The 15,746-nt window shown below is 40.8% G+C and overlaps 1 protein-coding gene across 1 annotated transcript in view; it reads left to right on the top strand.

Annotated features, from left to right (window-relative positions):
- The window catches only part of dpr3 (defective proboscis extension response 3), a 45,054-nt gene extending 41,076 nt beyond the window's left edge, over nucleotides 1–3,978 (top strand). The window contains exons 5-7 of the mRNA XM_017154182.3: nucleotides 483–810; nucleotides 876–973; nucleotides 3,341–3,978. Coding sequence (XP_017009671.3) covers nucleotides 483–810; nucleotides 876–973; nucleotides 3,341–3,471 — 557 coding nt within the window. The 3' untranslated portion in view covers nucleotides 3,472–3,978. The remainder of the gene's footprint in view (nucleotides 1–482; nucleotides 811–875; nucleotides 974–3,340) is intronic.
- Nucleotides 3,979–15,746: the final 11,768 nt, after the last annotated feature.

The raw sequence follows: 15,746 nt of genomic DNA, 5'->3' as shown, positions 1-15,746 counted from the left end.
CAATTTCCTTAAATTTATCGTGTAACATTAACAATTTCAATGTAAGACTAGGCCACAGTGCCGCGCCAGGGTTTTTATTTCATTTTGGCCACGCGTGTCTCCTGTTTTTGGGTATATTTTTTAATTATTATTATTTGCACAGTCCAATGCATAATAAATATTATTATTAACCCAGTTTCCCAGCAGTAGCAGTAGCAGCATCAGCGTGTGTGACTTTCCACATGGGTGTGTGCGCCACACCATATAAGTTTATTTACGTATCTGGTGTGATTTTCTCACCAACTACCTACCAACACTCCCCTTACAGCCAGGCATTTTCCAGGGCTTACTTAAATTTAGTGCAATTGAAAAGTTATTCCATAAAGTTTTATGATTAAAAGTTTTTATGTGCATTCAGTTGCGAATTCGTTTTACGAGCGATTGCCCCAAATTGATTTCGGTTGCATGTTTTCAATTCATTTGTGGCTTGTTTTCGCTTGCAGAAATCTCCCCGGACGCCAAGGCGGTCATCAGTGGACCGCCCGATCTGCACTTCAAGGCGGGCAGTGCCATTATCCTCAACTGTCTGGTGCAGCAGCCGTCGGTCAAGGACATCGGACCGATTTACTGGTATCGCGGCGAGCACATGATCACTCCCTTCGACGCCGACGATGGTCCTCCGGTGATGCTGGTCAGTAAGGATCAGCAGCCCCAAAGGACTTCCGAAGACTCCGCCTCCCCGAATGACATTATGAACGAGGTGGACCTGCAGAAGGAGTTCGCCACCCGCATCGCCATGGAATCGCAGCTGGGCGATACCCTCAAGTCCAGGTGGGTATTCAAGTCACCCACCACCTAATTGAGTTGTTCTCAGTGTGCTCCTTAATCCTCCGCAGACTCCGCATCTCGAATGCCCAGACCACGGACACCGGCAACTACACGTGTCAGCCAACGACGGCCAGCAGCGCCAGTGTCCTGGTCCATGTGATTAATGGTGAGTCCAGGGAGTGAGTGAGCGAATGTGGCCTGCACTAAGAAAAAGAAAAATCTTTTTAAATTTTATAAAGGTTATAAAGACTAGAGACTTTCAGGAAAAAAATGTAAAAGGTTATTATAACTGAAAATTAAATATTAGTAGGTAGGTGCAGTGATTCTTAAAGTTTAGTTCCTAAAGCGAATTAATTAAACTGAAATCCTTCGAATACCTGATACTCGTAGAGTAATTTGTGAATGTCATTTGTAGTGTTTATTAAACCCTATCCAAATGTTAAAGAAAATTTTAAAATCGGACCATTCATTAAAAAGTTATGAGCAAATAATGCATTTACTTCGTCGTTTTGTAGGGTTTTTATTACAATGTGTTACAAATTTTTGACTTAACATTTTCTTTGAGTGTATTTAGCTTCTGACTCAGGTGCTGGCCAGGTTGGCATAAGCCTATCTGTTACACTGTCAGCCAGAAGTTGGTGTCCCAGAGCCCAAGCCAGAGCCAAAGGCAAGGAGTAGTTAACTCCCAAAAGCCAACTATCATTTAGGACATCCCCTTTCGCTGGGGCAAGAAAAGTGAATAATTTTATGGGCCGCACTGTATCCAGCGACATTCATTCACAGACACGGCCTAAAAACTAAAAGTTTTTGCCCCACTCACTCCCTCCATTCATCCTGTTTTGTTTGGGAGTCCTTTTTACGGGCTGGCCTCCTTGGCGTATGAGTAATGCTGCTGGCTGGCGGAGCGCAACTCACTGACTTGGCTTTGCATATTTTACACATAAATTAGACGGGAATTAAGACATTTTAAGCTGCGAAATGAGGGGCATAAACTTGACGCGTCTTTTGTCCGGCAATTTCCACTGTTTTTTATGACCTTTTATGGCAGGACATTCGCAGCAAATTGAAGGCACAGCCATTTCGCTCGTAGTCTTAGTTTTTATGCAGTATCAAATGTTAAGCGAAATGTCCAGCACTTAGGTTGTTAAGTTGTTTATTCAAATGAAATTGTTGTACGGACAGGAATTTGCATTTTAAAGAGCAGTCCGTTCACCACCCACCAACCTCCTTCACTTCAAGCTCCGCTGCAAAGCCGTAATAAATATGATTAAATGTCAGAAGTAAGTTGCAAAAAGGCACTTAATCATGCCCCACATGTGGCAGAAAAGGCCGCGACTCGCTATGGGTTGGCTTGTGGAGTTAAGGAGGCAAAGGGAGGGCAGTGCCCAGATAGCAGACAACCCGTGGAAGAGGAGCTACTGTGACTGCCACTGCGACTGGGACTGTGACGGCTTGCATAAATACAGATAATAAATCAAAGGCAATAAAATTTTAAGAAAAATGATAAGGGTCTAGGCGGGGTAAAGGCGACCTGGGAGATGCACTATGGGGAGTTTCAGGGAGTCCGTGATATAAGGGATAAATCAAAACATCAAATTATTATCCGTTAAATCCATTAAATATTCCCTGTAAATTTATGATTATAGCTGAAAATTTTATAATAATAATTCCAATTAAATAGAAATATATCTTCAGTTAAAGCTTTGAATTATTTATTTGAAATCCCCCTCCTTTTGAGACCGTTAAAAAATGATTTTGCTAAAATGGAAATCGAATTTCGCGGCTTATTTATAGACCCCCAGATACCCTTCCCTCGCAGAGCATCCCCACACCCATTACTCATAGCTGGGTCCTTAAAAATCAGTGCGAGGCTGGTGGGGGCGTGGCCGTACGTATCCTTTGTGACGAGTCAAAACAAAGCATTGACAAATGATGCGCCTGGAATAACATTTGCTCGGGCGAGAAAGGCCGCAGAAATATTGCGTATACGCAGACACACATATGTCATTTATCTAGTCGGGACAAACAACCGCCGTGCCCCCTGCTCCATTTGCCATTTACCATTTCCCATTTACTCATTTTCCCACTTCAAAGTCAGAAGCAGAGCTACATAGGGAAAAATCGGTGGTAAAATCAGTGATTTATAATTTATTCTAACTTCTAAGTTATTCTTACCATTTAAAATGTAAATATAAAAATTAGTTTGAGTATCAGATTATGAAACGAAGTTTAAAAAAATATTAAAAAATATAATTGTATTGATTTCCCTTTAATTTAATATATATACTATACTAATAATATATTTATTTACTTATTAAATTTCTAGTACCTATTGACTCTTCCCAAAAAACTTTTCGTAATTCTAACCTGAATGTAACTACCTATTTAATATTTGAGTAACCTTTTTACTCTCTGTGTAGGTCACAATTAAATTAAGTTATTTGCCCTGGCATAGTTAATGGGGCTGTGCCCTCGTCGAAATTTGAATACACATGTTCATTATGCCACTGTTTGTCTATTTGTCTCCCCCCAGATGAGAATCCCGCTGCGATGCAGAAGAGCGGGGCGTGTCCTTGGACCCCCGGTCCGCTCCAGCTGTTCCTTCTGCTCCTTCTGCCGGAGTTGTTGTTGCTGCGAGCGGTACTGGCAACTGTTGGCAACTGAAACCGAAAGTTGGACCCATCATCATCGTCGTCGTTGTTAGCACTCTAATTGCAGCAGAACGAGAGAATTATGTTCCATGACGTTGGCATTTTTTCTGTGCGCTGCTGCTGCTGCCTTTTTTTAGAATTCTGGAATGGAAAAGAGGACAGAGGAAAATGGGAAAGGCAAACACAACAGACGCTTTCCCTTTCAGGCGAATGTTTGTTTTCCTTTTAATATTTACATTTCATTGTGCAAAATGAGACACTGAGCCGGGCACGCGAATGCAAAATGCAGAATGTAAAATGCAAAGGACGAAGGACGAAAAAGCAGAAGGACGAAGTATGACACTCTCTGTAAATACCACAAAGATGCGGCAAAGCTTACAGATATACAGATATACTTACATATACAAAAGTGTGTATTTTATTTCATTACTGCGGCTCCTCCGCACAAAGGATCCCCGCACACGCATCGACTTTATAAACATTTCATGCTGTCTTAACAGAGAGAGAGCCAAGCTAACCGAAAGTATGTAGCGTGTAACGAGTAACTTGGGTGCGGTGAGTCCTACGATCCGTCCGTGCGGGTGCATGCTATGGGTCCGGCTCTCGCTCGTCGGCTTTGGGGGTGGTGGTCTTGCTTAAACGGACCGGCACACTAGCTACACATTATTATTTTTAAGACAAGATTTGAGCATGCTTACGACAGAAGAAAGGCGAGATTTCAAAACCGGAAGAGAATAATAGACAGATTCAGGAAAAGATAGTAAAGAATAGTAAAGTTCGAAAAAAAGTAAATAAACGCGATGCCACAGATGTTGTAGTGGTCGCGGGATGCCCACCCAACCTATGATCACCATCCTCGAGCATGGCTCTGGTGACCCCTTTTCCCCTACGACCGCAGAATCATCGGCAGAGTTAAAATATTGAACTACTCAAGGTTCATGTTTAAATTCGTGTTCATTTAATCAAGATCTAAATTCCACACACATTTTCATTTATAAAGTTTGTATTCATTACAAGGTTTTCCAAAAATAATCGGAATATAATATGGCTGCTCTTATACAATTTTTAAATAGAGGTAATTCAAGATTTAATTGTAAATGACGCAAGGGTATAGTAAATAAAAATTTATATAATAAAAAAAATAATGGATTAGAAATATAAAGATAATTTTAAATTATAAATTCGATAATTAGGGATGTTCAAATATTCAATTAAATCTTCGTTATAATTTCAGCATGTTTCTTTTCATTCCAGCCAAAATCTATTTAATTAACTTGTTATTCATAAGATGTCGCGATCGGCAATGGGCTCTTGTTTAATTCACTTTATTTTTCATAGGGTTTATTTATTTTTATTATTAATCAAGGGGTATTTGTTCAAGTGTGAGATATTTTGAATATATATATTTGGCAAAGATAAATGTAAGATTAAAACTCACTGATTTTTGTAGGCATTCCAGCGGCGAAAGATCGATCTCCCGGGCAGGTGGCTGTAACAGGCAAACTTGGTCGCCATGGGGTTAAATAATAATATTCAATTAAATCTCTTAACACTCGCGACCCTTTTGAGGTTATTTAGATTGAGGCCCGAAACCGACAACGTCACCTAACTGGAATCTTGAACCGCTTTACAAAATTTCTTTACATATTCTTAATTAGATTTATATATTACTCTACTTTATTCTAAAAAAAAAACGAACGTCGCCTTCCAGGTTTAGTTATGGGAAGGCATAGCTTTCCAAGCGCGAGGTCTCCGTGGCAAAATCGAAGGTATACCGAATTTTCTTCACCGTTTCGGCTTATTGGAATTAGGTAATGGAACCCAGTGGACTGTGGATCGTGGAATTCAGATTCCAACCGGTGAATTTGGAAATTTAAAGCATTAGGCGCGCGATTATCACTTATTGGTTTGTGTAGGTAAGATTCTTTTCGGGAATTAGCTGGCTGACATCTACTTTATTTCCCGGAAAAACATGGTTGTTGGGCTTTAGGTTAGATAAGCGATCACTTAAAAAAAATAAGGTTTAGACTGCCATGCCACGTGATGCCTTCGCTGTAGGTTATGTGGGTCGAATCTCCTTTTAAACGCCTTGGATCTTGCTTATTTAAACGCCAATATTAATGTGGGGCACAATCTAGAACAAATTAAAGCCTAATAAGCACGGGTTCAAGGTTTTCCCACCGAGATAATTTTTATCTACCTGCTGATCATGCCCCCGCCGTACGGTAAGGGTGATTCGGAATTTTCCAAATGTCGTTTCCAGCCAGGTATTCCAATTTATAAGCCCCAGAGGGCACTTCTCTGCGGCGGCAGTAAAATGGATCTTAGACGAGGCTTTTACGCCAATCGTGACCCGGAGGAAAGATATCTAGAGAATAATTTGGGGTTAAATTGGAAAATTTCTGCCTTTTGTGAGTTTTCACTTACATCAGAATTCTTCTGTAACCCGCAAAACACAAATTATGTCTTCTCTGCTGCTTGGGAGTGATATTTTAGCCCGTTTCGCGTTATGTTCACTATGATTTCAAAAATTTCAAAAAGCGAATTGAAAACGCGGACGGATTGTACGTCTGGCTATCACGGTGGTCGAAAAGAGAAGAACGCTACCGGATTTTGGATAGGTGCGGTTAGGGTATGGGCGGAAGTTGGTGGCAGATGCTTATGACAGGTGCCAGAATCGAGCTTTCCACTGCATCTCTGAAACAGCTGTTTCGAAACCTGGAATGGTTGGTAACTACCTAAGATAAACCCCGGTTTAACTATTTTGCAGTCAGCTTTTAGGCGAAAATTCTAAACCAAGTCGCTTCAGGCGCCGCTACAAAACCCCCCCGCTACAATCAGACTAGGGTATTTAGTTCTAGATACCCTAGACTGATAACGCCTGGAGTGACTTTATTGTCGAATATCCTTGGCGTGATAATTGCCTAGTAATCGACCTTGTAAGTCTTCAAGCTCATAGTAAGAGTTACCTATTTTCCTCCTAATACGGGCTTTTACAAATGACGGTCCAAACTTGGCGTTGTAGCCCGTTTGGAAGCAACTCTGCTTGAAATTGCGGCGAAATACCTCTTGACCCTGTACAAACGATACCTCTCTTGAGCGTAAGTTATACCTTTTTTCGTTCATGTCGTGAGCTTTTTGCATTTGCTTTCCAGCTTCCTCACGAATTATTTCGAACGAATCTTGTCGATTAAACATGAGAGATCGGTCATCTAGCATATTCAACCTCCTCAACAATGCGTAAGTCGAACCAGCAGTAACCATATGTTGGCCAAACGCCATATAGTATGGTGTGGTCCCTATACTTGAATGGATTGAAGATCTTAAAGCACAACATATCTTGTTAAGGTACTCGTCCCAGTCCTTCTGATCTGGTCTTAAGTATGCTCTAATCCCTGAAATGACTGAACGATTCACGCGTTCAGAAGCGTTGGCTTGCGGTGAATGAACAGCTGTTAGAATGTGTGAGATTTCGTACTGCTTCATCAGCTTCTGAAACGCTTCGGAGCGAAACTGGGATCCGTTGTCTGACACAATGGTTTCGGGGACTCCGAATGTCATGAATAGCTCCCCCTCAAGATACTTTATTACAACGCTTGCGTTTATCTTCTTTACCGGTTTGAGGAATACAAACTTCGAAAAATGATCGAGAACAATGAAAATCCCGATATTTCCACTTCTTGAACGTGGGTAAGGTCCGAGAAAGTCGATGAAAATACGCTGAAAAAGCCGTACTGTTTCTGGCGCTTTTCCTAACGGTAGTCTGAGAACATGATTTGGTGGTTTAGTCGATTTACATGTCTCACAGGCATTAATGTATGCTTTTACGTCAGGCACGAGGCGAGGCCAAAAATAATACCTCCTAACGCGCTCAACAGTCTTGTGTATCCCGCCATGGGAAGCCAACGGACTGTTGTGAGCCTGAAAAATAACTTCGGGGACCAGCTCTGATGGTATCCAAAGTTTCCATGCATATTCATCGTGTACTTGTTCTCCTGTCAAATGTTCTGCCTTTCTATACAAGTACCCGTCCTCTGTTTTAAGATCAGGAAAATTAGCTTTCTTCTCTTCAACTTTGGCTATCAGATCCTTGTAAGCAGGAGATTTAAAGTGGTGAGAAGTTAAATCAACTAGCAAACCTTCCTGCAAATCAACTGCCGCAACTTCGTCCTCGTTAACGCGGGACAAGGAATCGGGAACCACGTTCATCGTTCCTTTGCGATGCTCAATTTTAAATCGATATCTTTGCAAAGCTAACGCCCATCGAGCTAAACGAGAACTGAGATCATGGTTGGACATAAGCCATTTAAGCGAGGCGTGGTCGGTAATGATCGTGAAATCATGTCCTTCCACGTATGCTCTAAAATTCTTCAAGGCTACTATTGCCGCCAAACACTCCTGCTCGGTTACGGTATAGTTTCTTTGAGCTCGATTCAGCTTTTTCGAGATAAAGGCTATAGGGCGTTCGTCTCCTTCGGAGGAAACCTGTACCAACACAGCACCGACACCAGACTTGCTAGCATCGCAATGGATGGCAAATGGCTTAGAAAAGTCCGGGCTACATAACACCGGAGCCTCGCTGAGACGTCTCTTCAAGAGTTCAAAGGCTTTCAGAGCATCTGGAGTAAGACTGAACCTTCGTTTGGTTGTCATTAAATCGGTCAAAGGAGAAGCGAGAGAGGCAAAATTCGGAACGAATTTGCGGTACCATCCACATAAACCCATAAAACTCCTTAAACCTCGCAGGGTTTTCGGGACAGGAAACTCGGTGATTGCTTTAACCTTTTCAGGATCTGTTCGAATTCCGCCATCGCCAATGATATGCCCCAGATAACGTACACGTCGCATGCAGAAATGACTTTTGCCAATATTGATTGTCAATCCTGCACGCTTGATGTGAACGGCAATCTCCCTAAGTACGTTAAGATGGTTCTCAAAGTTTGACGATACTACCAGGAGGTCATCTAAATATATGAATACCTCGTTCCTAAGATGCGCTGGGACGACTTTGTCCATCAAGCGAGACATCGTGCTGGTGGCATTGCAAAGCCCAAAAGGCATTACTTTAAATTGGTAGAGTGGCCTACCAGGGACTGTAAATGCAGTCTTGTCTCGGGATTGAACTTCCAACGGCACTTGCCAATAGGCATCTTTCAAATCAAGGCTAGTAATATACTCGGCTTTCGGCAACCGACTTAAGATACCGCTGATTTGAGGAAGCGGATAGGCGTCCTTTTCGGTAAAACTATTGACTTTCCGACAATCTAAGCAAATCCTGACTTTGCCAGGTTTTGTGACCATGACTATGGGAGAGGACCAGGCGCTTTCCGACTCTTCAATAACCCCTAATTGCAACATTCTGTCTATTTCAGCGTACATACTCTTCTCAACAGCAGGTGAGACAGGGAAATGGCGCTGTTTAATTGGCTTGGCACTACCCACGTCAATTGAATGTGTGATCAAACTAGTCTTGCCAAGGCCTTCCTGAGTAAATGAAGGAAAACAATTGATAACATTGGCTAATTGTAACTTTTCTGCCTCAGACAAGTCGTGTTGATCTACCTCGACCTCGCTGCTGACTTTGCTAGATTCTTTAGATTCTAGCTCGGATATATTCAGATTTCTGGGAAGAAGATCATACAGCCTCCAAAAGTCTATACCCAAGTATAGATCTTGTTTTAGTGATGGCACAATATAAATGTTTAGAGACTTTTGAATGTTTCCATATTCTATGTCAACCTTCATCTTGCCTACTATCCGTTGTGGGCTTCCATCTGCCGTGGTAGCACTAACGTTTAACGACTTGTAAGCATCATCCTTCTTTATGAGTTCGCTAGCTAAATCACCTCCAAAACAACTTATGGATGCTCCGGAGTCAAGTAAACCATACACAGTGCGATCTAATAAACGAATCGGCAAAAACGGTCTAGGATCTCGTGTTCCGATAGGAACTGAACAGATATATTTCAATCCCAGCCGACAGGTTCTAATGTTTTGCCAAAACGATTTGATTCTTTTAGAACTCCGAGATTTGAATCTTTCCAAGGGAGGGTTGGAACAAAATTCTGGATTTGATATATCAGGTAGGGTTTTAACTTTACAATGCAGCAAAGAACTGACATTGCTTTTTGGAACGTCAGGGATAATTTGTGGTGCAATGAATGGTGCATCCACGTCTAATCGGTCATTGTTGACTGATTGCGATAGGTATTCGAAGTTTTCGGTTTGTACGGCAACTTCGAAGCGCCGGACTTGGAGTTTTTTGCACACTTCACGCAATTTGACTTGTAGGTGTTATCTGCTCCACAGCCGTAACAAAAAAGTCGTTTATCGGCTAAACAATCCTGGTAAATGTGGCCATCTTTTCGGCAATTCCAGCATTTTAAGGAAAACGCGTCTACTTCTAGCTCGTTTTCCGATTCAGAATCTTTATGAGTATCAGATTCTGGAATCAGTTCTGAGATATCGCGTCTAAATGGGTTACCTTTACTATACCCGTGCGCGCGTTTAACGTCGTCGAGAAAAGCTTCACGTCGACGACAGGTTTCTCTTAACTCTGAGACTGTTGAAATGTCGACATTCAGTAGTTCATGTCGTATCTCAGGCCTTAGGTTATTTTTGAGAACTCGGACAAGTTTTCGCGAGCTCCAGGGTAGTTCTAGTTGATCGACTAAAATATTTACGCTATCGTAAAAGCTATCAAAGGTTTCGCTAGGCTTCTGCTTTCTGTTTCGGATTAACTCTTCGATGTCAATGTCATCCCTTTTCTGGCGAAATTGCATGCGCAAAGCAGAACATAGCAAATCCCAGCGGACTTCGGTTACCGACTTATGGTAACGCCAATAAAATTCGTTTGCTTTGCCCTCAAAGAGAACGCTAGCGTTCCGGCAAAGTACCGAGAAATTTCCATCTAACGTTTGATGCGTTAGCGCCTCAACTCTATAAATGAAGTTGTCTATTGAAACACCTGACCCCGAATATTTAATTTTCCATCCGTTTAAAATATGGACGACCTTGTCGGGTCTAGTTAGGAGATCGGACATGTTACTTCGGTGAGAGCCTGGGGAACCTATGTTGGGCATGAGCCGATGCCTGTTTTGAATTTGTTCAACACCAGAAACTGGCTCGCTACCAACCCCGTCTACCGGTGGAGGAGTTGCGGGTCTCTCTTCGCCGCCAACAGCGGAATTTGGCGGAGTAGTGATCAATCTCCGTACACTTTCTTCTACTGTATTTTGGATTAAATCGGTAATCTTCTCGGAAAGAAGCGAGAATAGTCTTCGCTCCATGGAGACCATAGTGACTGTGTTTATTGCTGTTGCTTGATCAGTAACACTATTGTTGCCGCTCTGAGCGCTTCCAGATGGACCTGGGGTATTATCGGCTACTTCTTGTTGGCGACCTTTAGACTGAGACCGAGTTTGTAACCCCTTTTCGACCACTGGCCTGCAGGAAACTTTGCATACTGGGCACAAGTCACTTTTCTTGAAATGCGCATCAATGCACTTCTTATGAAACTCGTGATGGCACGTGGTTTCAAAATGTTCAGAAGTTGTTTTAATTTCAGCTTTGCATATCGGACAGACTGGCTTGGTGGCTTCCTGTGAGCCTTTGCTCGGTGATCGGTCTAACCCCATGTTTACGATAATTTCCAAAGTTAGAAAACAAGGTAGCAATACGAAAAAAATAGAACTTTTAGAAAATGTCTTTATAAAATTACTTCAACAAGTAATAATCTACCGTGCGATTATTTATTCTTTAATAACTTCAATTAAACTCTGCACTTGATGTCTGCGTATCGTAGGAAGAATAATATTTACTTCTTTAACGTTCTCGAGAAGGATGAAAAGTTTATAGATGTAGATTAAAAGGGAGGTGATTAGGTTTCTAACAGTATGAAGCGGACTAGATATTTTAATTCTTCGAAAATGGATACTCTAATATTCCTGCTTCATATTGCCAAAAATCTAAACTCTCTAAGGCGAAATGTAAATAAACTTTCCCGTTAATCATTCGTGGATAGGGCACTGGAATTCTATGCCTCTATATTCCGTAACGCCTGTGTTAACGAAAACTTTTATTTACCGAAGAGTGGTTGAGACAGTGAAGTGGTAAACCAGTCCGAGCCAGAAGATCAACCGAAGTTGTATACGTTCTGTATTTTCATCGGACTAAGTTTTAAACAACATCACAGCCTGATGAAGGAAACTACTATCCCTGATTTCTAATTGAGGCCAGAAAGAAGACTGGTGCTTTTACCTCTGTTATCCAGTCAATTATAAATCAAAGAAGGAAGTTGTGATTAGAAATGAAAGTTAAATGTTGAAATATTTGTAAGAAATAAAGAAAAGAATTTGAATTTATCTATCGGTGAGTCTTAATGAGTGAATACTGTACTCACAAAGGCCACACACGTCTGGGCGCCACTTTTCTTATTAATAATAATGAATAATATCTGTAGCGTGTAACGAGTAACTTGGGTGCGGTGAGTCCTACGATCCGTCCGTGCGGGTGCATGCTATGGGTCCGGCTCTCGCTCGTCGGCTTTGGGGGTGGTGGTCTTGCTTAAACGGACCGGCACACTAGCTACACATTATTATTTTTAAGACAAGATTTGAGCATGCTTACGACAGAAGAAAGGCGAGATTTCAAAACCGGAAGAGAATAATAGACAGATTCAGGAAAAGATAGTAAAGAATAGTAAAGTTCGAAAAAAAGTAAATAAACGCGATGCCACAGATGTTGTAGTGGTCGCGGGATGCCCACCCAACCTATGATCACCATCCTCGAGCATGGCTCTGGTGACCCCTTTTCCCCTACGACCGCAGAATCATCGGCAGAGTTAAAATATTGAACTACTCAAGGTTCATGTTTAAATTCGTGTTCATTTAATCAAGATCTAAATTCCACACACATTTTCATTTATAAAGTTTGTATTCATTACAAGGTTTTCCAAAAATAATCGGAATATAATATGGCTGCTCTTATACAATTTTTAAATAGAGGTAATTCAAGATTTAATTGTAAATGACGCAAGGGTATAGTAAATAAAAATGTATATAATAAAAAAAATAATGGATTAGAAATATAAAGATAATTTTAAATTATAAATTCGATAATTAGGGATGTTCAAATATTCAATTAAATCTTCGTTATAATTTCAGCATGTTTCTTTTCATTCCAGCCAAAATCTATTTAATTAACTTGTTATTCATAAGATGTCGCGATCGGCAATGGGCTCTTGTTTAATTCACTTTATTTTTCATAGGGTTTATTTATTTTTATTATTAATCAAGGGGTATTTGTTCAAGTGTGAGATATTTTGAATATATATATTTGGCAAAGATAAATGTAAGATTAAAACTCACTGATTTTTGTAGGCATTCCAGCGGCGAAAGATCGATCTCCCGGGCAGGTGGCTGTAACAGGCAAACTTGGTCGCCATGGGGTTAAATAATAATATTCAATTAAATCTCTTAACACTCGCGACCCTTTTGAGGTTATTTAGATTGAGGCCCGAAACCGACAACGTCACCTAACTGGAATCTTGAACCGCTTTACAAAATTTCTTTACATATTCTTAATTAGATTTATATATTACTCTACTTTATTCTAAAAAAAAAACGAACGTCGCCTTCCAGGTTTAGTTATGGGAAGGCATAGCTTTCCAAGCGCGAGGTCTCCGTGGCAAAATCGAAGGTATACCGAATTTTCTTCACCGTTTCGGCTTATTGGAATTAGGTAATGGAACCCAGTGGACTGTGGATCGTGGAATTCAGATTCCAACCGGTGAATTTGGAAATTTAAAGCATTAGGCGCGCGATTATCACTTATTGGTTTGTGTAGGTAAGATTCTTTTCGGGAATTAGCTGGCTGACATCTACTTTATTTCCCGGAAAAACATGGTTGTTGGGCTTTAGGTTAGATAAGCGATCACTTAAAAAAAATAAGGTTTAGACTGCCATGCCACGTGATGCCTTCGCTGTAGGTTATGTGGGTCGAATCTCCTTTTAAACGCCTTGGATCTTGCTTATTTAAACGCCAATACTAATGTGGGGCACAACCTAGAACAAATTAAAGCCTAATAAGCACAAGCTCATGGTTTTCCCACCGAAATAATATTTATCTACCTGCTGATCATGCCCCCGCCGTACGGTAAGGGTGATTTGGAATTTTCCAAACGTCGTTTCCAGCGAGGTATTCCAATTTATAAGCCCCAGAGGGCACTTCTCTGCGGCGGCAGAAAAATGGATCTTAGACGAGGCTTTTACGCCAATCGTGACCCGGAGGAAAGATATCTAGAGAATATTTTGGGGTTAAATTGGAAAATTTCTGCCTTTTGTGAGTTTTCACTTACATCAGAATTCTTCTGTAACCCGCAAAACACAAATTATGTCTTCTCTGCTGCTTGGGAGTGATATTTTAGCCCGTTTCGCGTTATGTTCACTGTGATTTTAAAATTTAAAAAAAACGAATTGAAAACGCGGACGGATTGTACGTCTGGCTATCACGGCGGTCGAAAAGAGAAGAACGCTACCGGATTTTGGATAGGTGCGGTTAGGGTATGGGCGGAAGTTGGTGGCAGATGCTTATGACAGGTGCCAGAATCGAGCTTTCCACTGCATCTCTGAAACAGCTGTTTCGAAACCTGGAATGGTTGGTAACTACCTAAGATAAACCCCGCTTTAACTATTTTGCAGTCAGCTTTTAGGCGAAAATTCTAAACCAAGTCGCTTCAGGCGCCGTTACAAGTAAGGAAAATATGATAAGAAAAGGGAGCCCCCAGCCACAGTCACCCACAAAAGTACGCCCCTCACTCCCTTTCCAACCACCCCCACCCCCCCGAAAATTGTAATATATATAGAGGAAAGCAAAAAACATCTCTCATCCGACAAAACTAAAAGCAAAAAAACTTAATTATAAACACTAACTTGTATGGAATTTATTTATGGGCAAAATGAAATTTAGTCACGCGCCACTCGACGTCGAAATGGGAATGAAAATTGAATGAAATAAATGCGAAATGCAATATGTGAAAGCGAAAAGCAAATTCCTGTTGCAAAACCAAATCAATTTTGCGGCATGCTCGACTAACTTTTGTGTTGCCCATGCGAGTAAAACTAAAACTATGGGTAGGCATGAATTTACTACACGTAAGCCAGTAAGCAGATTTTAGATAATTTATGTGATGACAAACCCAATGAATAAATCAATGGAATGAACTCTTTCAACAATAAATTGAAACGAAAACGAAACGACGAATGCGCTTTTCATTTCGTGCTGCGGCAAAAGTTTTAATGTCTTTCTGAAATGCGGTGAGTACTTAGCAATTGCACAATTTCAGTGAGTTTCGCAACTCAATTAGTTGGCACAGATGGAAACTAAGTGAAAATCCCTTTGAGCAGAGGAAGCAAGCGAACAAACTGAAACCGAATGCGAATGCAAATTAAAGAAATAAAATCAAGGAAAAAATCGAATGGCAAATAAATTTGTGCAAATGCATTTATTCATGTCATTACCCGGGCAAAATAAATAAATTTCCCCTAAATACTTATCAGTTTATTATTGATTCAAATGAAAGAAAAAATGTGTTTATAGATTTTATCTAGCATTTCGAGATAATTTATTTATTTGTTTATTTTTCTTAAAAGGTTTAATGGATATTAAAAACTATTTTTGATAGGTTAATTATATTTTCTGTCAAATATTCCTTTTTTTTTGGGATTGGAATAGATTGGATAGTATTCCTTATAGCCTGTGATGACTTTAAGAATAAAATCCCAGTAAACCCGTACTAATTTCAGCCAAACATTGCCAACCATTTGCGCCAGCTTCACCGACCATAACAGTCTCGAATTTCACAAATTATAATTGATATTTGCTGCTTCTCTGGCGGCGAAAAGAATAACGAAAATATTGTTATAACAAAACAGCTCAGCAGACCTCAAGATGGCGCCATAAAAACGCCATTACTGTCTCTGTTACCCCATCCATTTCTCCTCCCTTTTTCCCATCCACCGCTGACCCAATTAATGTGCCCATAGCCGCAAGTGTTTTTCATTAGTTGGGAATCCGCACGGGGAGATCAGCATCAGCGCAATATTTAAATGAAACAATTACGGCCAGGACAGGCGGCACTTGTTGCTCCTTTCGGACCCCACAACCCCCAACACCCTCTTTAGCATTCATTCACAGGCAATTTAATGGCCATTCGGCTGCCAGTTTTAATTTAAACAAACAGCGAAGGACAAAACCCAATCCGGTATATCAATCATACGCCGTGCGGGC

The sequence above is a fragment of the Drosophila takahashii genome, chromosome 2L, assembly GCF_030179915.1.
Source record: "Drosophila takahashii strain IR98-3 E-12201 chromosome 2L, DtakHiC1v2, whole genome shotgun sequence".
NCBI lineage: Eukaryota > Metazoa > Arthropoda > Insecta > Diptera > Drosophilidae > Drosophila > Drosophila takahashii.
The sequence above is the reverse complement of the archived record's forward strand: the minus strand, read 5'-3'. Positions and strand labels throughout refer to the sequence as shown.